General features: G+C 47.9%; 1 protein-coding gene across 6 annotated transcripts in view; it reads left to right on the top strand.

The window, feature by feature from the left end:
* GTF2IRD1 (GTF2I repeat domain containing 1) overlaps window positions 1-26,429 on the top strand; it is a 61,104-nt gene extending 34,675 nt beyond the window's left edge. For 2 of the 6 annotated variants that reach the window (XM_019008621.2, XM_033518996.1), the window contains exons 11-28: window positions 790-910; window positions 3,291-3,328; window positions 4,359-4,439; window positions 6,092-6,181; window positions 6,700-6,762; window positions 7,233-7,298; window positions 9,089-9,272; window positions 10,421-10,479; window positions 10,652-10,717; window positions 11,536-11,619; window positions 12,707-12,890; window positions 13,570-13,598; window positions 18,971-19,018; window positions 22,792-22,869; window positions 23,877-24,069; window positions 24,532-24,569; window positions 25,274-25,410; window positions 26,176-26,429. In XM_019008621.2, coding sequence (XP_018864166.1) covers window positions 790-910; window positions 3,291-3,328; window positions 4,359-4,439; window positions 6,092-6,181; window positions 6,700-6,762; window positions 7,233-7,298; window positions 9,089-9,272; window positions 10,421-10,479; window positions 10,652-10,717; window positions 11,536-11,619; window positions 12,707-12,890; window positions 13,570-13,598; window positions 18,971-19,018; window positions 22,792-22,869; window positions 23,877-24,069; window positions 24,532-24,569; window positions 25,274-25,410; window positions 26,176-26,250 — 1,634 coding nt within the window. In that variant the 3' untranslated portion in view covers window positions 26,251-26,429. Of the gene's footprint in view, window positions 1-789; window positions 911-3,290; window positions 3,329-4,358; window positions 4,440-6,091; window positions 6,182-6,699; window positions 6,763-7,232; window positions 7,299-9,088; window positions 9,273-10,420; window positions 10,480-10,651; window positions 10,718-11,535; window positions 11,620-12,706; window positions 12,891-13,569; window positions 13,599-14,042; window positions 14,149-18,970; window positions 19,019-22,791; window positions 22,870-23,876; window positions 24,070-24,531; window positions 24,570-25,273; window positions 25,411-26,175 lie in introns of those variants that run through there. The other 4 variants (XM_033518999.1, XM_033519000.1, XM_033518997.1 and 1 more) reach the window with 4 other exon arrangements.
* Window positions 26,430-26,961: the final 532 nt, after the last annotated feature.

The following is a 26,961-nucleotide window of genomic DNA, read 5'->3' as shown; positions in this document are numbered from 1 at the left end:
GGTGAGGATATTGTGATGGTGCTTTGAGACCAGCAAAGGGCCTTTGACAACAGCTGTTTAACAAGACACCTTGTGGTTTCTGCAGCCTCACAATGTAGTCTAACTCCCTCCTTCCCCCAGCCCTCATTCTTCAGCTCTTTGCTCACCTTCCCTGCCTGATTTTATTTCCTACTCTGCCTTCAGATTACTCTTTCCATCTCCAAGGTCATTGCTGAGGCTTCATTTCAGCTTCTTTCAGGCTGCTGAGGAATAGGAAAGGGAGAGAGGAAGCTTTTCATGGTGGCAGAATGCTTCTGTCCCTCTCTGTGTCTCTGGAACAGAGACTTCTGCTGCTTGGAGCTGTGAGACAGGGCTGCCTGTGTCTCTGCTACTCTGTGTTTTGCCAAGCTCACATCCAGTGCAGCACATCCCCTCCCTTGGGACAGGGCTCTCCCCACCTTGGGGCTTGCTCCTCCAGCAGTAATCCATGGCCCTGGCTTTTCTGACCTTTGTCCTTACCTCTTGGAATCCTTGTCCTGTCAGCCAGCCCTTTCTGGAGATGCTCTTTCCTGGCAGGGCTTCCCAGCACACACATAATTATGGAGAAGTTTAAGCAAATGTCTTGCTAATATTTTAACATGTGAACCCAATGGACTCGGCATCCCTGTCTTTGCAAGCAGGTGACACATGAAAACCTCCTCCCTCACCCTGACCTCAGCTCTGGGACTAGGAGGGGAACAAGCTGCAACATTGGCATCTCCACTTGCTAATCCTGGTTTTGCTTTTCTCCCAAAACCCCCCATGCAACAGGAAGCAAATTTACCAAAGATCCAACCAAGCTGGAGCCCTCCAGCCCTCCACGGGAGATCTCCCCCGAGCCTCACCGTGGGGCCATGCTGGAACTGGTGGGGACCTCTCAGGCCAGCAGCAGGTGAGTGAGACTTCTGTTCCTGTTCCCTGTAAAGGGACATCCCTCAGACAGTTATTTTGGGGCTATCAGTGTGCACAGCAGATTACTGATGAATGTCCAGTGGGTGCAGGAGGGTGCCACAAGTGTGGTTCAGTAAGCTGGAGCATCAGGGAGATGTTGTAAGTCCATGATGGGAAGGTGAGTGGCCAAATTGGTGTTGCTTTCCTGCCTCCCTCAAATACCACTGCAACAGGAGGAGGCCAAGCAGCCCCATCTTTTTGCAAGCCAAAAGTTTGGGATCATTAATTTTGAGCAAAACTGATGGAATGAAGGCCATGCTGGAACTGTCTCTGGTGTTAATGCATGACCTAAAGGATTCACCCTCAGCCCACGCAGCAACAGCATCCTGCTAATTAAGTGTTGCTTGTTTAGAAAGCTCACAGGGAGCCTAGCAGTGCTTTTATTGAAGGTGGGGTTATACAGTCCAGCAGGGCAGGAGGTTTTATATGAGAGTACCTGTTTCTGTTACAACTGTGCCATGAGCTAGACAGGTTGCTGGCAGCACTTGTGGAGCATAAATCACATATCATACAGCTTTCCAACCCAGACTGGGAGATCCAGGAGGTGTTTTTCTCTTTATAGCCCCAGTTTCCTTCATTCTTAATTCAGTGGAAGCAAGGTGTAATTTAGCCTTTAAAATCACATTGAGGAGGAGAGGCAGGGCAGCAGTTTATAGCACTGTGAACTGCTGTAAGACAAGGAACCTTCTCCCAGCCTTGCTTCACACAAATGGAGTGAAGAATGCTCCTCATCTTCTCTGGCACAAAGCCTCAGTGCCCAGCACTGACAGCTCCAGCAGCTGGGGTTTCAGACAGTGCTGTGTGTTTGCTAACCTGTGCAGGTCAGGATGGGGAAATAAGGTTAACTTGTCTTTGTCCCACCCATGACATCTCTTGGGTTCCTTTCCTTTCTTGGCTCTTGGATGACATGAACCTGTGACAGGTTGGAGTCTCTTTTGGTTCTCCCCAGTGCTGTTTGAGGTTTGTCCCCTTGGATGTGGCTGCTGCATGCCCCTAAAGCATGTCCAGGACAGCAGAACCTGCAGCATTAGAGCAGGCAGTGAGCAACCCTGGCAATATGGCCAGTACTCAAATATCACAGCTTTGGAGGGCAGAGACCTCTTGAGCTGCCCAGTCTGCAGGGCTGGCTTTTGTCTCCATCTTTCTGGAGATCTTCAGCTTCAAAGGAGGGTTTGTGGGAGATTGTTTCTTTTACTTTCTGCAAATGAGGAACCTCTGTGCCTTGGTAGGAGTGTTTCCATAGGAATGGTCTCCCCAGGTCAGCGTCCTGCTCCAGGGAAAGGGCAGTGTCCAAAACTCCAGGAGAAAGGCCAGACAATTCTAGGTGTAACACACTCCCCCAGGAAAGCCTTCCCCCCACATTGCCTTGGTGAAAGGTTTACTTTTACCTGAAGCAGGAGAGTTTAAAACCCTTCCCAAGACTCCCAGGTAGTAAATACAGAACCTTCTAGACCAATGATCTTTTTGGCCTTTCCACATTTAGGAAGAACATTTCAAGAGCACTTCTGGCTTGTTTTGTGGTTTGTTCTGCTGATGCTCCTGAGTGGATTTAGGCAAACAAGAAGTGCTTTTGAACATCCCTCCTGAGCCAACAGGCGCTGGCTCAGAAGGATTTTCCTTCCCCCTGAAGGACCAGCATCGTGGAGGAGTGTGTTTTCCAGAGTGGCTCCTTGGGTCCCTTACTGCCAGAGAGTTGTCCTTGTTCAAGAGACAGACAAGAAAGCACATGCATCCTGAGGATGCAAAATAATCTCATTTGGATGCAGAACAACTTGTGTAAATTCCTGAGCATGTGAAGTTGACTGTAGATGGGAATTTGGGATAGTGCCCAGTTTTCAGAGAAGAAAAGCTTTGAACAGAATAAATATTTACCAAATCAATTGATTTTTCCTTTCTCCCTATTTTTTTTTTACCTCCACGAGAGTAACCACACTGTAGTCATATTTATGCACTGCTCTCTGTCACAAAGGGATGGAGCCAAGGAAGTTTTGGTCTAAAAAACATCCTCTCTTGTTTTCAGGAGCTCTCTGCAGCAGTTCCATCCGTGGGTGTCTAGAGGCAGGGCTGCCATCAGCAAGGGTGCAGGACCAGGGTGGGTTTGAGAGCAGAGCTTATTTGCAGAGAAACTCACAATAATCAGATGTTCTGCCACTGCTGGGACTGTGGGTGACCCTGGGGACCCCTCCTGTAGCTCCTGCAGCCCTCTGTGATATCAGGCAACATTTCTCCTTCCTGCCTCAGTCACTCCACACACCACTGGGTTTTAAGCTCTCTGTTTCCTTACACCATGACCACCTTTCTTGTCTGCCTTTCCCTTTCAGGTCTGAGAAGTGTAATGTTTCTGAAGGCTGTGAACCAGGTGAGGAATAATTCATTTTCTCTTGCAAGACAGTGTTCTGGAGGGCACACTAGAGAAACATGCCTGCAAAGTAACTTGAATATGTGACATTAGTTGCCTGGTTGTGCCACAGTACAGTTCTCTGAGGACTTTATCCACATTTGAATGATGCAGAGATGAAGGCTCTTACCCTCTGACCCTCCAGCTGGGGCCTAAAAACACATAAATTGAAATAATGAGACGTAAGCATGTGGTTAAATACAAAGCTAAGGGAAGTCTTCACTCTCTGAGTTCCTTTGAAAGCCACCACTGAGAAGTCAGCACTGTTGATATTCCAAGCAGCATGAATGAAAATGCTTTCCCCCAGATTTAGGGGCTTGGACCCTTTGAAACACACACCAAGCCATGCTGTCTTGCCTTTCCAAGCTGCAATGGGACTCAACACCTTGTAGTGGATCTATCCCACCCTAAGTGAGGAAATTTATCTTGAGAGAAGAGGAAACTGGGCTGAGGACTGTGGGCAGCCTCTTCCTGGGGCAGCTGGTCAGCACAGGCTTTCGTCTGCTGGGGTTGAAACCACACTGAATTTTGCCAGGGTTCAGCTGGTCTCATCTTGGTGTGATGCAGCTTCAGTCAGCCCTCTCAGAGTAGGGGCAAGTTCCAGGCATGAGATTGGGAACATTAAAATTGCCAGGAGACAGCTCCTCCAATGTCCCCACCAACGCCTGTTGGTGGCCCAGTTAATTCTAAGTGAAGAAAGCCAGGAAAAGAGCATTTAACAAGGTCCAGCTGCCAGCTCGAGGGCACCAACAGCTCCTGCCAGCCAAGCTGTTTGCAGAAGCCATGCCCACAGGTGTCCCTTGGGGTACCTGCATGCTGTGGGCTTGATGCTGCTGGGCCACTTGACTGAAGCCTTGTTGCTGTGGCAAGCTCAGCTGGTCCTGAAGCCACAGCTGGTCACGCTTTCCCTGTGAAAGATGGGTGCTGTGCTGGGCAGATACGGCATTGCTGGATCCTGTTGGCGACTGCCTTCCGTTGCCTCTCCCCATAGGTACCTCAGGAGAGCTAGGTGGGATCAGGCAGATCAAAGTCGAACCAGACGAGCTGAACATCATCCAGATCACCGTACCAGGTAGCTGCTGGGGTACCATCTGTGTGCAGTGGCAGGGTTGCCACCTCATGTTTCAGCGTTTTGCTTTGAGAAGAGGCGTTTGCAGGGTATTTCCCAGCATTTAAGGTTCCCTCACATAGCTGCAGTGGCCTTTCTTAGCTGACATGGGAACGTACTGCAGTTTCCTGAGGGCATTGGAAGGTGTTTTAGGGCTCTTTGTTGTTTTTCTCTCTCCTTCATTGCTTTCCTATCTTGCCTTTCCCCTGGAGAAAGCGAGCCTGGTTTGCTGCTTTGCTTCATGTGGAGGATCCCAGGTATTGAGTACAGGGTGCTTTTCGAGAGGTCCTTCATTTAGAAAACCAGCCTGGTTCATAAAAACAGGTCTAACAGTTGGCAAGTTTAATATCAAGCACGTGCTGAAAATGTGTTGGAATTGTTGATGCTGATGGGGGAAATTGCCCACGTTTCTGCCCAGAGAGGTCAGTGAGAATGGGTTGTGATGGAGATGACATGCCTGAGGGGCAGCTGGGTCAGTTTTCCACTTACCTGTCCTGGACAGTGCAGCAAATCCTCAGGGTTTAATGAATGGATTGTTAGCAGTTTGCATTTTCACTGTGCTTTACAGCCATTAATTAATAAGCTCCACAGAACGAGGGCAGCAGCAGAGCTCTGACATGCCTGAGGGTGAGTGGCTGTGGGGACAGCAGTGACACCAGGCCCTACCACACCAGTGCAATCTCAAATTGTAGCAGTCCCCTTAGTAAGGCAATAGTTGAGGAGTCACTCCAGGATTGTAGAATAGATTGATCTGTGGCTACTACAGGGGAAGGAGAAGGAACAAGCCATAGTGGTAGAGCAAACATTTTCTTTTTTAACTTGGCAGCTAATGGAAGAGAAGAAAGTTGATACGTGGTAAGCTGAAGGTCCATGGGAGGAGTGGGAAAAACTACCACTTGTCCAGTGCCAGGGAGATCATACCTCAAGTCCAGAGTCCACCTTTTCTTGCCTTATTTGAAGATCAAATTCAATAAGAGGGAATACAGCTGAAGGCAATGAGGAGGATTAATAGAAAAGTGGTGCTCACCTACAAGGAGAAATTGGTGAAATTGGGATTATTTGTCCTGTGAGTTCAGAAGTGACCTGATTGAAGTATATAAACTAGCTGAAACTTCATTTAAAGCTGAATTTGGATGGGTCTTTGAGGGCATTAGACAGCCTAGCATTTGGGGAGACAAGTTTAATGTAAGGGAAACAAAAAGAGGGTTGATTTTGTTGACGAAGGCAACATTAGTGGAACCTTTTCCCCCCATGTAGTAGCTAAATCAAGCAGCATTAGCTTTTTAAGTCAAAATTGAGTGTCTAGATGGAATTAAGCCAAGTAAATAATTTGAACTAGGTTTGCTCTTCATCTTCAGTGGAGGCTAGGAAGAGATTTTTACTTCTTTCCCTCAGACCCAAAGGTCAGGTGTGTGTCAGGGATGAGCTCTGGGTGGTTCTGGGAGGAAGAAGGCATCCCCAGAGCATCTCCTGGTGGTATATGGGGTTCCTGGGAGCTGGGGGGCCCTTTGCTCAGTCCTTGCTGGTAGCTGGAACCCTCTGAATGCAGTTTTGGGGACTGTTTTGGTGTCCTGCTGGCTTCAGAACAAAAGGTGCCCGTGGGTTTTTGTCTGCAGACCGATCACCGGGTTCGGTTGAGATGCACGAGCCGGTGCCCACGCAGGCGGCCTCGGATGAGTCAAGATACATCCTGGAAACAGTAGCAGGTACCAGAAGGGACACTGCACGGTAGGATGGGTGTTCATGCATGTGTCAAAAATGAGGAAATACCATTTATTGTCCAAAGTGGTGGAGTTTGAGACCCAGTTCCAGAGTCTTGGCCTCAAAGAGGCCATCTGGGAGCTCTGATAGACTATAACTGGTTGGTTTTCTGGCACTGCTGCTCCTTTCCATCCTGTCTTCAGCTCCAGCATGCTACAAACCCAAGCCCTTTTGCCCAGTGCACACCTGGAGTTGACCTGTGGGATGTCCCAGTGGCTGCCCTTGCTCCTGCAGGCTCTCTCCTCTCCCAGGGAGCTCATGCTGAAGTGTGGGCAGCCCTCGTGTATGGAGGCACTGGGTTTATTCTGCCAGGGCAGCTCTTGGCATGCCCAGCCCTGCTGGGACATGTGCTCAGAGGGAGCACTGAGGTGGCTGCAGGGCACCTGGAGAGCTCCTGCTTGTCTTGTCTGGTTTTGCTGGTGCCTGCTGCTGCTAACCTCCTCCTTCCCTTCTTCTTCCTCAGCAGAGACAGAGAAGGGGTCCAGTGAGGAGCCTCGACACGAAGAAAAGCAGATGGAGGGATCAGGTGAGTGTATGGTGAACTCTGAGCATCGCCCATCATTGCAGGTTTTTGGAAGGATGGATGCACACAGTTGTATTTTAGGTTGGGTTTTGTGAGCTTCCTGCAAAGCCATTAGCTTTTAGCCTTTGGCCTCTAAAACCTCTGCCCACAGGACACCATTGTGTTCCTGGGCTCTGTCCTCTCCTCCTGTGCTTGAATTTACTTTTCCTTCTATTTCTTTTCTTTTGCTCCTGACTGCCAGCATGGCTCTGTGGCAGGTGCATCCTTGCCCTTCCTTGTTAGGAGATGGTTTTGGAGGCCACTGTCAGAGGACTGGCACTGATTTGAGGGCATGGAGAGTGAATGGTTGTCTCTGCCAGAGGTCAGGCAGGGGCTGCTCACCTGCACAGTGCTTGTCCTGGAAGCAGCTGGCTGCTCAGAGCATTTCCCTGAATTGTTGTTTAGTTTGTTTTGTTGTTTTGGTTTTTTTGCAGATGGTATAGGGGACATTTTAAGTCATTTGAGGAAACAAGTTGAAATTTTGTTCAACTCACGATACGGTAAGATGGTCATTAACACATCTTCCTCATGCCAGGTGCTGGCTTTGTCACCGGCCATTTCCAAACCAGCAGCTGAGTGAAGGTGCAATCTAATTTGTTCATCTGCTGTCTGCTGGGCTCACAAATGCATTCAAAACCTCCTCCAGCCTTGTTACTGCAGCTCTTCCCCTTGTTTTCCTCAAAGTTGTTTGATGGCTGCAGCCCAGGAGTTGCTGCCCTGACCTTCAGCCTCCATCCTGCAGAGGGGTGCCCAAAGTGGTTCCCCCATCACTTGTTTGAAGTCTCAGAGAGTGTTTTCCACCCACAGTCATCACTGCATGGCTCAGGAAGGCTGGTGGCACCTTGGTGATGGCAGCTGGCACTCAGCATGCTCTGCTCACCCCTACTTAGAGAGGTTATTTAACTGAGAAGAAACACAAGCAAGGCCACAGATCCATTTTGAGAGCTGGCAGACAGTTTTGACACTTCTAGGACCAGGAGATGTGACAGTCCTCAAAAGCCAGAGGCAAAGCTGAGCTGGTAGAGCCCATAGTGATGAGGGAGAGGAGATGAGCCAGGATGCTCTCAGGCAGGGCTGGGCACTGGGGATGCAGCTGGAACAGCCATTGGAGCTTTGGCTATCACTGCTCCTCATGTTGCTGTAGTAACAGGCTGGGAGTCATCATCCACACTGGTGAGGTGGGGTTTTAACCTTGTCATGGTTTGACACTGCCCCAACACCAGGGACCCACAAAAGTTGTTCACTTACTTTTTCTGTTACAGTTGGGCAGAGGAGAGGGGAAAAATATCAGCAAAGGGCTCATGAGTTGAGATAAGGACTGGGAGAAAATACTTTAAGGGCAAAACAGGTTCAAATTTAAAGGTATAAAGTAAATTTATTAGTAAGAGAGTCAGAGGAGGATAATGAGAAGTAAAATAAGCCTTTAAAACATCTTTTTCCCCTCCCTATTTCCCACCAACAGTGCAAGGAGAGAGGGCATGGGGGTCTTGGTCAGTTTGTCATTCAAGATCTTTTTCTGATGCCTGAAGTGGCTCCTCCCCCTCTTTCTTTCCCACTGACCTTGGTGCTGCCATGTTGTTTTCCCTCACATGTCCTCACTGCCTCTTCTTCTCTGACTAGAAGAAAAACCACTGCTCATAGGTACCATTGTTCCACCAATTCAAAGATTTTGTCAAGATCCCACAGTGTCATCACAGAGGTGTTATTGACCTCTCTAACTGACCCTGTAGCAAGCCCATCTTCAGAGACATCAGAGACTGGCTCTGTCAGACATGGTGGGAGCTTCTAGCATCTTCTTAAAGAAGCCACTTCTGTGGCCTTCCCCTGCTACCAAAAACCAGGCTGTGCCAAATCTACACAAACCTGTTTTTCCATCTGTCCAAACAGCACTGCTTGGCATTGGCTGTTTGGTTGCTTTTGGCAGTATTTAGCAGAGCAAGGGGAGTTCTCACCATGCTGGGCTGCACAGGCTGATGGGGCACCCCCAGGCACATTCCCTGTCCCCTCACTTAGCAGAGGGATTTCCGTGGGGGTCTGGATGTGGGGTTCCATTGCACTGTGGAGAGATAGGAAGGCAGGTTGTGATAATGTAACAAAAGCCAGTTCCAGGTGGCTGCATGGCTCTGTCCCTCATCTCACCTCTGCCAGTGTCAGGGACATCCCCATGAGGCACAGAGCAACCACAAAGTCCCCAAAAGCCTCTTCAGTCCCTCCAGCAGCATTCCATGTTGCTGTTGCTTAGACCTGACGTGGAGATCCAGCAAACTAATGAGATTGGGTCCCTATGCAGCGAAAGCCATAGGAATATCAGAGCCAGTCAAAGTCCCCTACTCCAAGTTCCTGATGTACCCTGAGGACCTCTTTGTTGTGGGCTTGCCTGAAGGCATCCTGTTACGCCGCCCCAACTGCTTCGGGATTGCAAAGCTGAAGAAGATCCTGCAAGCCAGCAACAACATCCAGTTTGTCATTAAAAGGTAAGGCAGGTGGGGTGGCTGTCCTTTGGGGAGGGGTGTTTCTGCTCAGAGCTCCTGCTGCTGTCCTGGGGAGCTCCCATCTCATGGTCAGCTTCAATAAAGTAGATTATTCTACTTTATTTCCGTGATTAGATGCAGTGGAGGGTTGTTGCCTTTGTTGGAGCCATCTGTGGGAGGCAGCGGTGGTGTTGTCATCTGTCCCTTCATGTCTTTTGCATTTTTAACCTGCTTTTGCAAAGGTTTGGCCACCTCAGCAGGATGGGTGATGAGGTCTTTAAACTTCAGGGTGCTTTGATGTGGAGCAAGGACAGGGGCTGGGAGCCCTGGAGGGTTTTCCTACAGAAAGTGTCTCCAGCTGAGGCCCAGATGTGCATTTGTGCCATGGGATGCTGCAGACATGAGGAAAGATGCTGACCCCATGCTGGGGAGCGAGGGTGTCATAAGAATTGTAGGAGGACTGTGAAAAGCCACAACCAATGTAATGCAGTAGCATTGCCCTGAAAGAGGGAAGACATTCACCAGAGATGGATTTTAAGACATTTTAGGTATTTTGGGGGCAGTTTCTCACCCAAATGCTGGCACAGCCAGTGCTGCAGGTGACTGAAATAGAAAATAAATATTGGCAGCATGGAGATTTTGTGGTGTGAGCACAGCAGCTCTCAGGTCAGCCCAACCAGGGTTGGGGTTTCCTTGTGTCCTGATCTCGGATCCATTCCTTTGTGACACAGCTTCAGTGCACCTTGTTAACAAGCCTTACTATCACCTCACTATGCAGCTTTAGTATTAGGTACCCAAATGGCAATTTTTGGGGTCAATTTTATGTTGAAAGAAGCCATGCATGGCTTCTCCCATCCCTAAGAAACGTTCAGGACCATATCTGCTAAAAGTCGTAGCTGCTGACTTGAGCTGCTCAGTCATCACCTGCCTAATCTCATCCCAAGGAGCAGCACATCAGCTCATTAAAGAGTCTGTCAGCATGAAAACTATGTCCAAAGTTCTCCCACTGTGTTGCAGGAGCTTTCAAATGGCATTAGGCAGGCAGAGTGAAAGGTTTGTGGCTGTAGGAGTGTTGTTCTGAGGATGCTGGAGCAGCAGGTTGTCACTGGCAGGGAGGTCACTCAATGTCTCTGCCTCTCCCTGTTTTCCAGACCGGAGCTGCTGGCAGAGGGTGTAAAGGAGTCGGTGTCAGACAGCCCAGCAGCCAAAGGTAGGCTGAAAGACACCCAGCAGCTGGGCTGCTAAGGTCTAGGTAGGAGAGGAGTGAGAGTGGTTTCCTACAGCCTTCCCTCCCCACCTTGTTTTTTGGCTGGAATCCCCTTCCCATGCATCCCCCTTGGCAGCACTGTGAATCCTAATTCCTCTTCTGTCCCCTGTCTCAGCCGCCGACGAGAGGGACTCGAGCGAGGTGCTGCTGGAGGACGCTGTGAAGAGACAGGGCTTTCAAGGTGTGGGGCTGGAGGCAAATGTGGGGCTGAGGCAGAGCCCCTGGCCCGCTCTGGAGGCTGCATGGGACATGGGAAGGGAGTACTGCAGGTGTTGGGGCTCGGTGGGTGGGCAGAGGAGCGAGACAAGGCTGGGAAGGAGGAAAGGAGGTGGGATGAGAGGCTGGAAAGCACAGGTAACTGGAAGACAAGATGCACAGCCAGGACAGGCAGTCCCACAGGTCCAGGAAGAGGCTTGAATTGCTCTGCATGGTGCCCTAATTAACCAACTTGGCTTATCTCCCTGTCTGACCTTGTGAGGTGCATAATTAACTTTCCAAGCCTTGGGGTTTGCCTTTTCTGGGGCTTTTTCCACCTGTGTGATGTTTGGATAAATGCCACTCGGCAGCAGCGTGGTGGCTCCCTGGGGGACACAGTGATGGTGAGAAGCCTTTGGGCTGGACAGGCAAATGCTCCCCTGCTCAGGCATCTCTTGTTGGGCCCTGAAGGCCTGTGAGGGTTTGCACAAGGATGGGGAGCTTTTTCAAAGCCTTTGGCTTTTCTGAGAGGCTTTGGAGTGTGTGTTATATTTTAATGCCAGTAATTATCACAACTGAATCTTTGATTTCACGTGGCTTTTATTCTTAGCAAACAGGCGAGAGAAAAATAACCCAACATATTTCTGTTTAGATTATTTTTAAGGACTTTGAATGACCCACTCCACAGATTAGCTAATTGCAAGATAAGGGCTTTCCTATAATTAGAAAATGGCATTACTTAAAAGTCACAGAGTGCCTTTTAATATACCAGCAGAAATCTATAATTGTTTCTTTATTTTACAGAAAATTATGATGCCAGGCTTTCCAGAATAGACATTGCTAATACACTGCGGGAACAAGTCCAGGACCTGTTCAATAAGAAATATGGTGAGAAACCAGGCTTGTTTTATTCCCCCCCTTACTCCCTCCTAATTTTTTGCTTTTTATCTCTCCCTTCTGCTCCTGATTCCTTCTTGCCAGGTACTTTCTCTCATCTCCCCCTTGAGCTGCTGGTACTGTGGAGGGCCAGGAGGGAATGGCAGATCTGGGATTTGGCGCTGTTTGCTGCAGGAGCTGTGGGAGGTTGGGAAGGGAATAGGAATGGGTTGTAGTGAGCTCTGGGGGACAGGAAGATGCTGCTCCTCCTGTTCCTAGAGCAGGGAAATGCTGTTATCCCCATGTTGTGGTTTAGGAATGTTACACCCCAACTTAGTGTTCTCACTGAAGCGCTGCAAACCGTGCACTGCTCGTTCACTTGTCCTTCTCCCCCTCCCTCCCCTTGTGGTGGGTTGGAGAGGAGACTTGGAGGCACAAAAATCATGTACTGAGATATGAGTTTGCTGGAAACAGCAATGAAATAAGAAAACAAACAGTAACAGCAGCATTATCAATAACAGAGGGAACCAGTGCTGCCTGGCCTCTCCCTCTGCCACACTTACTTGACCAGAAGGGACCCCTTCCCTCATTCCTGGAAAATGATGTGAGGTGATAAAGAATAAACTCTTGCTCCTAGCCTTGCCCTCTCCTGGCTACTGCAAAAATTAACCCTGTCCTGGCCACACCATTTTCTAGGCTGGGTTAAGACTTGTCCAGGTACTTGCAGGGAAATATGTAGCCTCAATCCCACAGCCAGGCCTAAGAGAGGGAACATACCTGTGGAGTTATCTCCAAATAACATCCCAAAGCAAAGAGCAGCAGCTTTCCATCCCTCCCACTACACTGCATGGGCAGGATGGTGCATCTCCTCAGACCCATGAGCTCTGCTGCACACGTGTATTTGGACCCCTCCACTGCTGTCATGGAGGCAGCCTGAGAATGTTGGTCCTTGGTCTAATGCTGACCTGGTGCCTCCAGCACCGTGCCCACACTGTGCTGTGCCTTGGTAGGGCTGGGGATAAAGCCAGAGCTGCAGCAGAAATGGCATCCCTGGCATCCTGCACACTCACTACTTAATTACCACTCACTTCTCTCCTAGGTGAGGCCTTGGGGATTAAATACCCTGTGCAAGTGCCATACAAGCGCATTAAGAGCAATCCAGGCTCGGTGATTATCGAGGGACTGCCTCCTGGGATCCCCTTCAGGAAGCCCTGCACCTTTGGCTCCCAAAACCTGGAGAGGATCCTGGCCGTCGCTGATAAAATCAAGTTCACTGTGACACGGTATGTGGTGTCAGCCATCCTGTGGAGCCAGAGAGAGGCAGAGGAGGGAGCTGAATGCACTCCCTGCTCTGCAGCCCCACTGGGACAGGTCTGTAAATGCCTCCAGTACCCCAAGACAGCAGTAAGGTGGCAGCTAATGGTTTATCAGAAAGGAGGGGACCATAAAATAAAATACCCACTTCTGCTTTCTTCCCATCCACTGCCTGAGGAGATGATGGGGAAGGCAGTGGCAGGAATAAAACGTGCTTGGTGTGATTGATCTCCAGGCAGAGAAATCCCTGCCCCTTCTTTAGGAGGCTTGAGACAGATTATTGCTGATGCAGGGCAGTGTTTAGAACCTTCTGTGCCTTAGCACCCCCTGCTCGTGGCAAGGTCCTCTGCATTTCACAGCCTAAAAATGGGATGGACACAAGTGGGAAGGGAAGGAAAAGCATTTTGGCTGTGTGTCACACTAAGGTGAGTCAGGAAAATAATGGCCTTAAGAGTGGCTCCATCACCCTCTCACTGGACCACTGGGGCTTGAGGTACATCATGCTGCTCCTGTTGGTCCCACATGAGTTGTGTGAAGGACAGGCTGATCCCCAGCCTTCCCTGGGCCATGGGAGGGTGTTCAGCCCAGGCATGCTTGCTTCCTGCTACCATTTTATTTTAAATCTCCTTTTTTCCTTATTTTTCACAGGCCTTTTCAAGGACTCATCCCCAAACCTGGTAAGAGATGATACCTTTTTCCCTAAGCAATGCATTGGCTCTGTGTTTAGTGGTGGTCAAGGAGTTGTAAACTGTGGATGGCAAGCAATAATTTTATCAGCTGGAGGAAAGTTGTTCTGACTTCACTTTCCTGGGCTTCCCACTTTGATTTTGTTGTTATTTGGTGCATTTGTTGCCTGAGACAGTTGGCCTCAGCATCACTCATCAGTACTGCTGCTGTTGCCTTGAAATGATGGCAGTTTTCAAGAGCTAATCTGGGGCAGAGATCTGTTTTCTGTATTTAAGAAAACACCCACTTTCTTAGGTGTTTTCTTAAAATAAATCTGTGTTGTAATGAGCTGGTGGGTTGGGTGGTGAGAGAAGGGGTGATTAAACACAGGGGTCCATGTTGGGCTGCAGCAGCATGGCAGTGAAGCTCCACTCCAGCTCGTGAACATTCCACAGGCAGATACACCAGGGAAGGCAGAGGAGAGGAGAGGAGAGGAGGGTGTCCAGGGTGCTCTCCATACACAGCTGCTCAAATCATCATCCCAGAGCCGTGTCCTTCACTGTGAGTCCCTGCAGTAGCTGTCTCTCATTTCTTGGCTGCTCAGAAAAGAGAGCTGCTGTCAGAAACGTGGTAAAAAACCTGTCTCAGTTTTAAATGTCTGTAATTACAACTGTTGGAAGAGCACAGATGGGTGTAAAGAACCTTGTCATCTTTATTCATGGCTTCCCATTTCCTTGGCCAGCCTCCATGGCAATGGCACAATTTAGGAAAGACAAATATGACAGACAGGAAAACATTTATATGCCCTTATTGGGAATAGCAGGAAGGTGTTAGAGCTCTAACAAAAGGTGAGCTGTCAGTAAAATTCAGGTCCATGTGTTCACTTCTAGGAAAACTCAGTTATGGTCCATGTGTTCACTTCTGTGTCCCTGTGTAGGGCCCAGCCAGTGACAGGGAGGCCCCTGAGACCTCTGTGGAACTTGGCCTTAGACTTGTATCTTTTGTTCCTGAGCAGCAAAGTGCCAGTTCACATCAGCTGGACCTAAAATCAGCCCTCATTGAAGCACAAGTTTTGCAGAACTCCAGTTTCCCACTGAATTGCATGGCTATGTACCCACTCCTCCAGCCACATCTTGTCTTTCCATTCCTCTGCTCTAAACAGTATAATTACATTAAGAGATGTTGATCTGACACAAATCACACCACTAACAAAAGAGCACATCACAAGGCAAATATTCTGGCTGCTACCTGGCTGGGAGACACAGCCTGAGAAATAGAGATGTAGAGGAAATTGATTTTCCTTTCAGTGCACATTTTTTCCCTCCTTCTCCAGCTCTCCTCACAGACCTGTCTTCTAGCACCAACCCAAAGACATATTTTATGTGTATTTCAGTGCCCCTGGGCTCAGCAGGTCACAGCATCCCTGCCAGGCTGGGTGCTTCACTCCCTCTCCTCCCACTGAGGTTTTAAATAAGAGCAGATACAGGTGAGGGGGTTTTCTTGCTTGACATCTCAATTTGCTATAAACAATTTCCCATATTTGCCAAATCTTCAGAGACAGTTTCAGGACTCGTAAGTATTTTCTAGTAGTCAGATTACCACTGGAATCTCTCTTCCAGAAAAGAGCTGATTGTATTTTGCCCCTCCCTAATCCCCACTGGCAACAATTAACCCGTTCTTTGCTTTTCCACCCCACTACACCAAAGTGCTTGATGGCAGTACAGTGATGCAGTCACTGCCTTGACTTTGATTGCTTTTCATCTGCCTTAACAGAATGAATGATTTCCAACAAGCCACAGGTCACTAAAAATTTAAATTAAAGACTCTTCTTTTTACCTCAATATTGTGTAGTGAAGCCCTGTCATGTAAAATGAAGAGCAGCAGCATGCTTGGCATTACAATAAAGTCAGTGAAAATCACTTTCATTTCATAGAAGAGGGTTAAAATGAAAGCAATATTTACTCCCAAGTATGGTATTGCAGAGGTCTCTAAAAGCTGGAAGGCTCAGGGGGTATATTATATATAATATAATATTATATATAATATTAAATGTAAGGGAAGCTAATGGGTTTTGTGGATCATTTTGGCTAAAAAATTACATGAAGGCTACACATGTTTAGGAAAAAGGGAAATTTAATGTAATTCTTAAAAAAAAAGAATCACTTTGGAGTGATTTTAGTTGCCTTTAGGTTAAATCTTTAACCTTTTTGGTTATACCTTTTTGGAGTTCAATATAATTTAAAGTTGTGCACCTCCTGCATTGCAAAGAGCATTCCTGGGAACTGCAGGACCACAGATCTCTTTCTCTTGGGGATACCCATTTTCTAAGTGTAACAGAAACAGGTAAAAGGATTTCAATATAATCTGAGATCCTCATGTGCTTTTTTTCTCCAGATAATCTGTAATTTGTATGTTGAGATGGTATTTTTCCTCTAGTGGAGGTGGGGGAGTTGCTGGTGCAGAAGCAGCTGGAGGCTGTGTGCCTGCAGGGATGCTGTTTGCAGAAGGAGGTGGATTTTGCAGGGAATGAGGCTCGTTTTTGGGCAAAAAGCCCTTCTGCAGTGCAGGTTTGCAGCCTCTCAAAGATGGGACAATGACCTTGAGGCCACCAGTGCCAGCACTTCACCTGCATGGCTTCCCCAGGGCCTTTACCCAGGAGCACAACCCTCCTGGCATCCAGAAGTTTTCCTTTTGATTTCCAGTGCCTCTTCTCCACACTGCTGGTGTCTGCTCTGCAACAGAGACCTTCAAAACAGCTTTTTGAAAGCAGCATGATCTTTCAGCATTAAACAGGAATGGGAGAGCAGGGGTGAAGCTCTAGTGCTATCAGCACTACACTTATCCTTTTGTTTCTTTCTTTCCTGAGTCACAGATACAAAACTGGCTTAATATGAGCCTTTGAAAAATACTATCAAGCATAAGTAATGTAACACACACACACACATGCACAAAAAATCTTTGTGTGTTAGTTTTTATGTGCTTTGATTGAAAATGTAGTCCAGCTCCATCTGTCCTATTCCCCAAGCTCCCTACCACCGTGATAGATTATTTTCCATATTCCAATTAATAAAGTAGGGCAGGCAGTGTTATTTAATTAAAAAACCCACGCATCCAGGCATCCTTTTTATATATATATATATAGATAGATAGATAGATAGATAGATAGATAGATAGATATATTTAATTTTTTTTAATCACAAGAGCACAATCCTCCTCAAGACTTTGATGAGATGTGCCTCGCATTGGAAACTTCTGTCAAGAAAAATAGAAAAGAGGAAAGCTGTGGGCTTTTGAGGGCTGAGCACATCTTGCTCCATCACCAGGTTGCTTTTCAAGGTCCATATCCATCTTCCTTCACCCCCCCAACCCTTTTTAACCCAGCAGCCAGGCCTGGGGTGATTGTTTTTGAGTGTTCAACTGGTCACTGTTTCTAGTCCAAGGTGAAAATTCAGGCAGGTTGAATGTGTGTGTGTGTGTATAAAAATATATATTTGGATAATTAGGAGGGTTAAAATTCAAGCAGATGTGAATAGCTGTGGAGCTTCAAAGCCTGTTTATAAGCATGTTTGTGATTCCAATCACCTTTTTCTTTCCCTAGCTTTGGTCTCCTTTTCCCATTTGCCTCTGTGTGGCAACCTCACTGTCTAGAGGGCAGCAACATCACCAGCTCATCCAAGCCCTTGTGTTCACTTTGCTCTTTCCTTCCTGCTGCTCTCCACCACCCTCATATCCTGTTGTGTCCTTCAGAGACCCCAACCCCCTTCAATTTTCAGGGTGCTTATCAAACAGTGAGATGGGTGCCATTCCATCCTGGCTGTAGTGCAGCACGTTGGGATGCACTCCATACCTTGCAGGACAGCTGCCCTGAGTCTGGTGGGATGCTTCCTATGGTTAAGGCTGAATGCCACATTTGAGTTAGCAGGATAAGAAATTGAAATTACCTTTCTTTAGGTGATTTCATAACAGCACCTTACAGCCTTCAAAGGCTGCAAAAGCCTTTGAGTTGCTGCCAACCAAAGGAAATGCCATGCTGCCTTTTCTAAACCAGTTCTGAGCCATACTGGAAAGATCCTGCCATATGTTGCTCTCCCTTGCTGCCTGCAGTTTGCTTGTGCTCCTGCCTGCATTTCTCCTTGACAGAAGCCACGCCAGGACCTTGCTCCCTCTTGGCTTGGACTCTAGCTTGGCTTTCCCAACACCAGCATGACCCATCTGCATCTCTTCCCCTTTACATAAGCATTTAGTGAGTGGGTGCTGCCCACAAGGTGTCACCAACGATTTAGGGGACCGAGCTGCAGAGATCATCTCTTGCTCTGGGGTGGGATCCTGCAGTGTGCCAGTGAGCTGCAACTATTTACGGCAGAATTTGTCTTCCTGCAGCTCAGGGGTGAAGAGCCTGAGCTCATGTGGGTCTACACCCAAATCTCAGTGCCTGCAGCTGCCCTGGGCAGAACCACGTGTTTTTTCTGTTCCTTTGTGCTGCTCAACCGAAGGGCTCTCCTCCCTCATGCAGGGCATCAGCAGAGCTCTGTGCTGCAGTGGCTGCTTTCCTCAGCCTGCTTGAAATGGGGAGCACGTATTTTGAGCTACTTCAGATTGCTTATGCCTCTGCTTAGGGAATTTGGACACACGCTCCTGCTGTCTCCCAGGTCCCCTTCAGCTGGTGTCAGGTCACTGCAGTTTGGCATCAGGAGCTGCCCCTCTGAGCCCTTTCCTTGCCCTGGTGCTGCAGCCCTGACCTCCCCACCAGTTCTCCCTGTGGCTGTGACTTCAGCAGGATGAGCCACTTTGTTCCTCCTTTTGCCCATCATGCAGATTCCTGGCCATAGTCCCATCCCTGCTGTTCTGCCACAAGAAGTTAATTTATTTTTATGTCAGTCATCACTTTGGAGTCAGTAGCAAGCACCACCCTCTCCTTAGGGATTCCTTTCTCTCCTGTTTCTCCTGTTGATGCAGAACTGACACAATTTCCCTGTTTGCTTTTCATCTGCTTTAACTTGAGATAATATTTTTCTCCTCTGGCACTGGAACAGCTGTGCAACACAGCTGCTGCTGCTCTGGCACATGCCATAAATGCTGCCATGCATCCTTATCCACATGTGGACCTTGAGCTGCTCAGGAGAGTGGCATAGCCAAAGGGATGCTTTCAGGCTCAAGCACATTCCAGCAAAGCAGGTCCTGGTATGAGGTGGAGAGCCCAGCTCACCAGTAAATAACTTCCCCAGCAGTAATTAGCTACCAAAATGTCTCTGTGACAAGGGACCTGAGGAATTTTAATCCTGGGTTTTGCTTTTATTTTGTGACCAAGAAACCAAGCTTCAGCACTCATGGATCTCTTTTTCTTTCTCTTTTGTTTTTTGTCTTCCATTAACTTGCGCTGTAGCCCCTAGACGGATAACATCTTTGGAAAAAGCCTATGCTGCTTTGAATGGTACGTAGCTCAGTTGATGCATCGTAGATGGTAGCAGACAAGAAATGCACTTGTGTTTTAATATGGGAATGAAAATGTCTAAACCCACCAAATTTCAGGTATTGTTTTATCCCCGCTGCTCTGTTTCTCTGTGCTATCCAGAACTGAATGATACAGTGTTTTATTGTTGTTACTAATCCTTTCTGCATTTCTAAGCACCGTTGCTGTAGTCCCTGAGCATCAATGCCATCACTCCAGCCAAACAAACCTGCTGTGTTCTTCTCATCCTTCATCCATGTGTCCCAGCAATTAATTTGTTACAAATCCACTTGCCATTCATAAGGAGAGCTTCCAAGGATTTGGGTTGGGTTTTTTTTTGCTTTGCTTTAGTACACACTCTGGGTCAGGGTTGGTGTGTAGCCACAAAGGCTCCAGGGGTGTAAGATACAGAGTGATGTGCAGGAGGAAGGAAAAGCTCACCTGCCTGTGCCTGTGGCACAGCTACAGCAGATCCAGCCTCAGTGGGAGGCAGGGATTTTGGCTGTGGTCTGGGTGTTAATTGGTGCTCCCACAAGTTTATAGCTCCACTTTGAAAATATAAATATGTTAAGCTAATTCAAAGTGCATTTAAACCTGAGTTACTGCAGAATAGCCTCAGTAAAGGCAGCATGTTTATTCTGGATTTACACAGGGGTGTAACTGAATTGCAGCCATGGAAGCTGGAAAAGAATCCTCTTAGGATTCAGGGCCAGATCCCAGGCTGCTGTAGGGAGTCTGCCCTCAGCCTGCTGGCTGAGTATCTCTTTGATGAGTCTGGGATTGCCTGCAGAAGGGATCTGAGCCATATTCTCAGTGGGATGTGTTGGGCAGGGACAGTTTTCCTGATGAAACATTCTTCCCAACAAGTCTTTGGGTAACAGGAGGTTGTTACTCCCTGAGCAGTGGCTGAGCAGAGGTCAGACATCCCCTTGAACAGCATTTGAGGGTACAGGTGGTGCAGGCATGGGAAGGAAGAAGGCTCCATTTGGTATCCTGCCCAACTGTGCTGTGGCTTCACCACTGAGATCAAGGTCCTACACATGACATCATGAATACAGACAGAACCATTATTTATCCATGTGATTCCTTAGATTTGGTTTTGTGGGGTTTTTTTGAGTCACTAGAAGAATAAGCAGTGGTTTGGATTCTATTGCCCAACAGCAGACACCTAAACCTCAGTTCTAATAATTACTAAAAGTAGCTTGGTGTCTCTCAAATAAATGTTAAGCTCTGACAAGTCCTGTAGAAAAAAAAGTAAGTGTTGCTTTAAAAATGTGACCACTTGTAAGTGCCTGTGGAGTGCAGAGGTGTTACTTTAGGCAAGCAGAATTGAGGAAAAAATGGTTAATCAACTAGCTACTATTTTAATGAAAAAAAAAATATAACAGACCTGAAGCCAGCAGCATGGATAAATCTGTGTTGTGGGAAAGACTCAGCACATTTCAGGAGCACTAGTGGCTTCCTTGATTCACTCCTTCCTTCAGTTTACTCCTTGAGCTGATTAATTCCCAAACCCAAATGGGTAAAGTCAAAGAGAGGGGGAGATCCCTCTTGCCTGGGCACAGAGGGGTAAGTCCCTGGGAAGCAGTTCCACTGGCCAGGGGCTCCTCTTTGGCTTCGCTGTTATGCATGCTCAGTTCCAGGATTTTCATGGCATTTGTTTGTGTCCTTGAATGGGAATTTGGGAGTAGTGCCCACCTCAAGGTGGAAAAAACAAGATCCCTTGGGATCTTGTTTCTTGCACTCAGGTCACTTGAGCAGAAAGGAAAGACCTGCTGCACTTTTCAGTCCCAGAGAATTAAATGAGTGAGAACACTGAATTTTTGGTGTGTCTTTGTCTGCTACCATCTACACATCCACACGGGTACGTATGTACAGCCCAGAAACTGAGCATTGATGACAAGGAAGTCACAGAGGGAGCCCACAGGGCTGTCCCCTCTGGTCTGCTGTGGCCTCCAGGGTGGCATCGCAAGGCATCACTTAGAAACCTTCATCTGTTGTATTTATGTTTTTCTCCATGCCATTCAAGCTGCTTTGTTGCCATTTCTGGATTTGAAGCACGAATTGCCCCTGAGCTTTCTTTGCAGAAAGTTCTTGGGGTTTTTTTGTTGGTTTGGTTGTTTTTTTTTTGTGTGTGTGTGTGTGTAATATCCAGGCAAAGCAATTATTTTCCAGGTGGAGAAGAGGCTTTTTTGAGGCTGTACCCTACACTAGCAGGGTGCAGAGGTTTGAGCTTGCCAGCTTTTCTCCAGCACCCACAGCAGCAGAGTGGCTGAGATATGGGATGGGGATCTTTCTGTCTGGAGTGCTGAGCCTCAGTCCCATGCAGGGAGATTTTCACCTTGCATTTAAAACAAAACTTCCAGCCATGTGTTTGCTTGAAACTAAAACAAAAATCTTTTTGCTCAAAATAATAAAAAATCATAATCATGTGGTCAAAATGAAACTAAATAGCTGTAGCTTGGGAGCAGAGGATGCTTTGATCACCTTGGATGAATAGCTGTCTGTTCCTGTGAGAGCCCACCTGCATCTGGCTAAGGCCTCCAGGAAAAAAAGACCTGAACCTGTTGGAATGAGTCCAAAGGAGGCTACAGACTTACTCAAGAGCTGGAGCACTCCTGCTCTGGAGCCAGGCTGGGACAGCTGGAGGTGTTTACCTGCAGAAGGCTCTGGGGAGACCTTAGAGCCCCCTCCAGTGTCCAAAGAGGCACCAAGAGAGCTGGAGAGACTTTGGACAAGAGCCTGGAAGGGGAATGGCTTCACACTGCCAGAGGACAGGGTTAGATGGGATCCTGGGAAGAATTCCTTCCCTGTGAGGGTGGTGACACTCTGACACAGTTGCCCAGAGCAGCTGTGGCTGCCCCATTCTTGGAAGTATTCAAGTTCAGGTTTGAGAGTGCTTGGAACAACCTGGTCTAGTGGAAGGTGTCCCTGACCGTGACAGAAGGTCCTTTTCAACCCAAACCATTCAGTGATTCCATTATTTTTACCCAGTGCATTGCCAGCCTGGGTGCCAGTGCCTGCTCTGGGTGCAGTGAGGATTTTCTTTGTGGGGACAGAAGGTGGGGAGTGAGCTGGCCCTGCACTGTGCATCCCAGCTTGCTGGGAGCTGGAGACCACAGCAAGAGGCAGATAAGGTGTGTTCACTTGCTATTTTATAGCTGTGGGGGGAAAAAAGGCATTGAAAGGGACAGGTTAGGGTTAGGATCATGACCCCAGTCATTTCTCCTGGAGCCTCCTGAGGGCGCTAAATAGCTGAGTTTAAAAATCTATTGACTTTGGAACATTGTTTGAAATGAGAGAATTAAAGAGAAACTGTTTAGCGCAATGAGGATAGTTTAAAAAGCTAGTAAAGCCAAGCGGATTATATGCCATATTATAAAACGATACTTCACTTAGGAGCTTAGCCATAAAAGTGCTCTCTCGTTCCTTGATGTCACTTGTGGGAGCATTCATGGCACTGAGGGCTTGAGTCTTCATTGCTTTGCATTTTTTCTAGTTGTTTACAGCCCCGCAAAGTAGATATAAAATGCTCTTAGCTATGGCAGCACATGGCAGATGGAGATCTGGCAGCATTTTAGAGCAGCTCTGAAAGGAGTCACAGGATGCAGGCACAGAGCAGCTCCTCTGAGGTGTCCCCAGGCCATGCTGGGGCACAGGAACAGGGATACTGTCCTGCATTTTGTCAGTGAAATTGTTTTTCCAGAGGCTCAGAAGGAAACAAGTTAAGTTCACCCCTGTTCTTGTTTTTGCAGATGAGGACGATGCCAACAGGCTTGGAGAGAAGGTGATTCTCCGAGAGCAAGTGAAAGAGCTTTTCAATGAAAAATACGGTGAGTTTTCTGCTTGTATGCATCATAGGGTGAGGTTGGTTTTGCTGAGAGCAGCCACAGTTAAAATTATTTCCACAAAGGACTCTATTTATAGCCCAAGCACATGGCAGCTGCTGCAGCACGGATATTGTCCTGCTGCTCTGTCCCCAGGGGTGTCCCTGTGTCTCACTCTTGGCAGGTGGGACCATTACCTTCTTGGTGACAACTCATCCTTGGAGAGGGGAAGGGGGATGGCAAAATGCAGCACAGTAGCAGGATTTGTTCAGTCTGATGTCAGCCTTTAGTGGGACAAACTCTCTGTGAGGAAAGCTAACAATGTGGCTGTGTGGTCACTAACAGCTTCAGGCTTTGGGGCTGCAGACATGCAAGGTGGGACCAAGCTCTTACAGTCAGAAACAGCACAGGAATGAGGGATGTTCTCTGCTCCCCAGTGAGCAGGAAATGAAGGGGTACTCAGACAGGTGAGCAGCAGGTTTAATTGTACAGAAGGAGGGGCTTTTAATGGAGCAAGGAATTAAATTGAGGTGTAAAACTGCCATTAGATGTTGTGGAGGCCAGAGAGATAAACTGATTCAAGAAAAGGGCAGGAGTGATGTGATGTGATGTGGTGACAAGGATGGCTTTGATCTTCACCTCAGTGACAGCCAAACCTGCTGACATACAGAGGCAAGAGGGAATGGGCAAGTTCTTCCATTTTCCTTCTGTTCTGGGCTGTCTTGCATGCTGCTGCTACTGTTCCAGCCGTGGGCTTGGGCAAGCACAGCAGTATGCGTGCTCTGAACTCACCTGAGGCTCCTGGCAGAATTCTAAATGGAGACTAACAGAGCAGACAATAAATTGGACAGGTACATGTAAAATGGCTGTGTGGGACATGGCTGCAGCAAAGGTTGGGCATTGTAGCAGCCACAGCATCCCGAAGTTCCCCACAGCTCTTGGTCCTTCAGTTGGTTGGTTCTGGAGCCCTGTAGGGTAAAGCTGTTGTGCTGTCCTCTGTTCTGCCATTACAGGAGAGGCTCTGGGCTTGAACCGGCCTGTCATGGTGCCCTATAAACTCATCAGGGACAGTCCTGACTCTGTGGAGGTTACTGGGCTGCCGGACGATATCCCTTTCAGAAACCCCAACACCTACGACATTCATCGGCTGGAGAAGATCCTGAAGGCGCGGGAGAGCATCCGAATAGTGGTTATAAACCAGCTCCAGTAAGTTTTCCAAGCTTTGTGATGGGGGAGGTTTCTGTTTGATAAGTGTTGTGTTTGCTTCTTCAGCCATAAGCAGAGCAACTCGGCATGAGGCCACCGGAGCCACCACGTACCCGTGGAGGACGTGCTCCAGCCCTGGCATCCACTGTCCTGTGCCACAGGGAGGTACTTGCCCGTGGGTGGGCACAGTGAAGGGTTAGCAGGGCAAATTTGTACCCTCTTTCTTGTGCAATTTGGGATGATGATGCTGGGAAGGGAAATGACACGGGGGCTGGAAACTCAGAAACCCAGCTGAGTTCTTTCAGGTTGCTTCTCTCCAGGATGCACTGGGGATGCTCCAAGTCCCCTCTGCACACAAAGGGGTGTTGGAGGAGTCAGCTCAGGGTCAGGATCTGGGCTGTGTCCCAGCACAGGCAGGCACACAGGGTGAAACAACTGACTCATCCCTTTTCTCCTCCACAGGCCATTTGCTGAAATCTGCACCGAGGCCAAACAAACAGGTAAGGGAAGGGCTGGGACATAACCACAGCTTTTCTGGCACTGTGGGAGAGAATATGGAGGGGATTTGTGAGGTGGCATTTGAACCTCCCATGTCCCCAGGGCAGGATGGGGAGAAGATCCTATCTACAAAAAGTTAGGCTCAGCATCTGTTCCAGAGTAAACTATCCTGTTGGAGGATTCCATTTCTGTGAGCTGTGGGAAAACTGGGCTGTTCAGCACAAACTTCCATGTTCTGGAGGATGTGATTATCCCTCTCCCATTAGCAATTTACTCACCATGAGCAAATTATTCCCTGGTTAAAGCCCTTAATTTGAGCCATTGTTTAGCAGTTGGATTTCTAAGGCAAGTTTCCATCATTACCGGGAATATGTTTCTCTCTCTGTCCCATCATCCCAATAAATCTCAGGCAGTTTTAACCAAATGTGTCAGAATTAGCAGTCCTAGAGACAACTACAATCCTATAAGTTTTATGAAAAGAGGTGGATGAATAGAGGAGATCTGGCAAGCAAGAGCATGCCTGCAGTGTGAGGAGAGCTGACAGCTCTGTGCCACGTCGTGGAGGCCAAGCCGGTGTCACCAGTGGCAGCAAATCACTGCAGGGGGATGCTCTGTGGAAGGCAAGGTCACAGTGGCAAGATGAGTCCCCTGTTTAGGGCCCACTCTCAGGGCTCAGACACCTCATGCCTTCCCTCTCTCCTTGCAGAGAAAGACATCAGTGTTCCCAAACGGAAGCGGAAGAGGATCTCCGAAGGGAACTCGGTATCTTCCTCTTCCTCTTCTTCCTCTTCCTCTTCTTCCAATATGGAGTCTACATCATCAACAAATCAGATCTCACTTGTGGTAAAGCCTTCCAGATATTAGGGGGGTTACTGCCTACCTATCTTTCTGCTTCAGGATGCTGCTCTGTTCTCCTCGAGCTGTCACCACCTCCCTCTACCTGATAAAGTATGATGTAAAATGGCACAAGCAGGTTTGGTGAAGGAGGGGACACACCTATGGGGCTGTCTTTTTCTGCAGGGTTTGCCTGGAGGAGGTCAGCAGAGCAGAAGTGTCTGACAGCCCCTGGGCTTCTCCTGCATTCCTGCAGTGTGCCTTGGGGATGCTGAGCTTTAGTGGGTGCTGCATATGAGACAGGCTGAAGCAAATCCCTCCAGCCCAGTGGTTTAAAATGCGAGTGCTGGTGACATCACCTCGATCTGTGGTGCCTCTCAGCAGAACATGGTGGTTCCTCATGGTCCAAGCTGTGCTGGATGTACCTCTAGCTCAGTTCTGGGAGCAATGCAGAGCTCTAGAATGCCACAAAATGGGAAAAATAGGAGATAAAAGTCAGGGAGATGCATACAACTGCACTCCTTCAGGGCTTGGCTTCGGTTGCAGATGATGCCAAATAAAATTCCTCAGAAATGCAAAAGAGAAATATAAACTTAAAAGGGTTTTTGTCAAGTTTGCTAGTGGTGTTTTGGTTTGGGGTTGGTTCTTTTCTCTTACTTGGAAAATGGGAGCAACAGCCAGTTGTTGGAACATGTCAGAGATTTGATGTATGCATGGTTTTGTGTTGTGTCCTAACGGAGACTTTTGCCTTCTTTTTCTCTCCCTCTTTTTCAGCAATGGCCCATGAACATGTACATGTTAGACTATGGTGGTCTAAACGTCCAGATCCCAGGACCTATTAACTATTAGACCTCAATATCAAATAAGAACCTCAAATGAAAGAAAAAATAAATAAATGTAATTTATGTAAAAAGTGTATATTCCAATATGTATCGATGCCTTTTAGTTTTTCCAATGATTTTTACACTATATTCCTGCCATCAAGGCCTTTTTAAATAAAAATAAAAAGTGTTGCCTTGCTCTTAAAAGTACTTATTTTATTATATATAGTATTGATAAATAACATTTATGGGTAAGAATAAGGGCAGAAGGGCACCCCTTGGGCAGACCTTGTTGGATTTTGCTGCTCAGTAAATCCTCAGTGTCACCAGTGCCTGAAGCCAAGAGGTCTGAAATGTTTTAATGCTTCATTTAGTTTAGCTCAAAGGTGCAAAGATGTATGTACAGAGCTGCCAGAGGAACTGAACTGCGGTGACAGAGGGAACCAGCCCTCCCAAGCATCAGTCACCCATGAGCTCTGTTGGCTCCAAAGCCAAAGAACCTGGCTACAGCATCCTTTCGGGTGGTTGTAATTAATAAGGTCCCCCTAAGCCCCCTGTTCTGCATCCCTGATGATGCTGCCAAAAGGCAGAGGTGAGTGCAAGCATTGGAGTTAAATTAGGGCAAGGGGGACTAATGATTCAGTTCAGAGAGCTGAATGTAATCATGAAGGCTGTAAATGATGGGGGGTTTGGAAACTGAGCAAGGAGACTCTTCCCCCACCAGCATCCCCAGCTCAGA

This window comes from Parus major, chromosome 19, assembly GCF_001522545.3.
Source record: "Parus major isolate Abel chromosome 19, Parus_major1.1, whole genome shotgun sequence".
Taxonomy (NCBI): Eukaryota; Metazoa; Chordata; class Aves; order Passeriformes; family Paridae; genus Parus; species Parus major.
The sequence above is the reverse complement of the archived record's forward strand: the minus strand, read 5'-3'. Positions and strand labels throughout refer to the sequence as shown.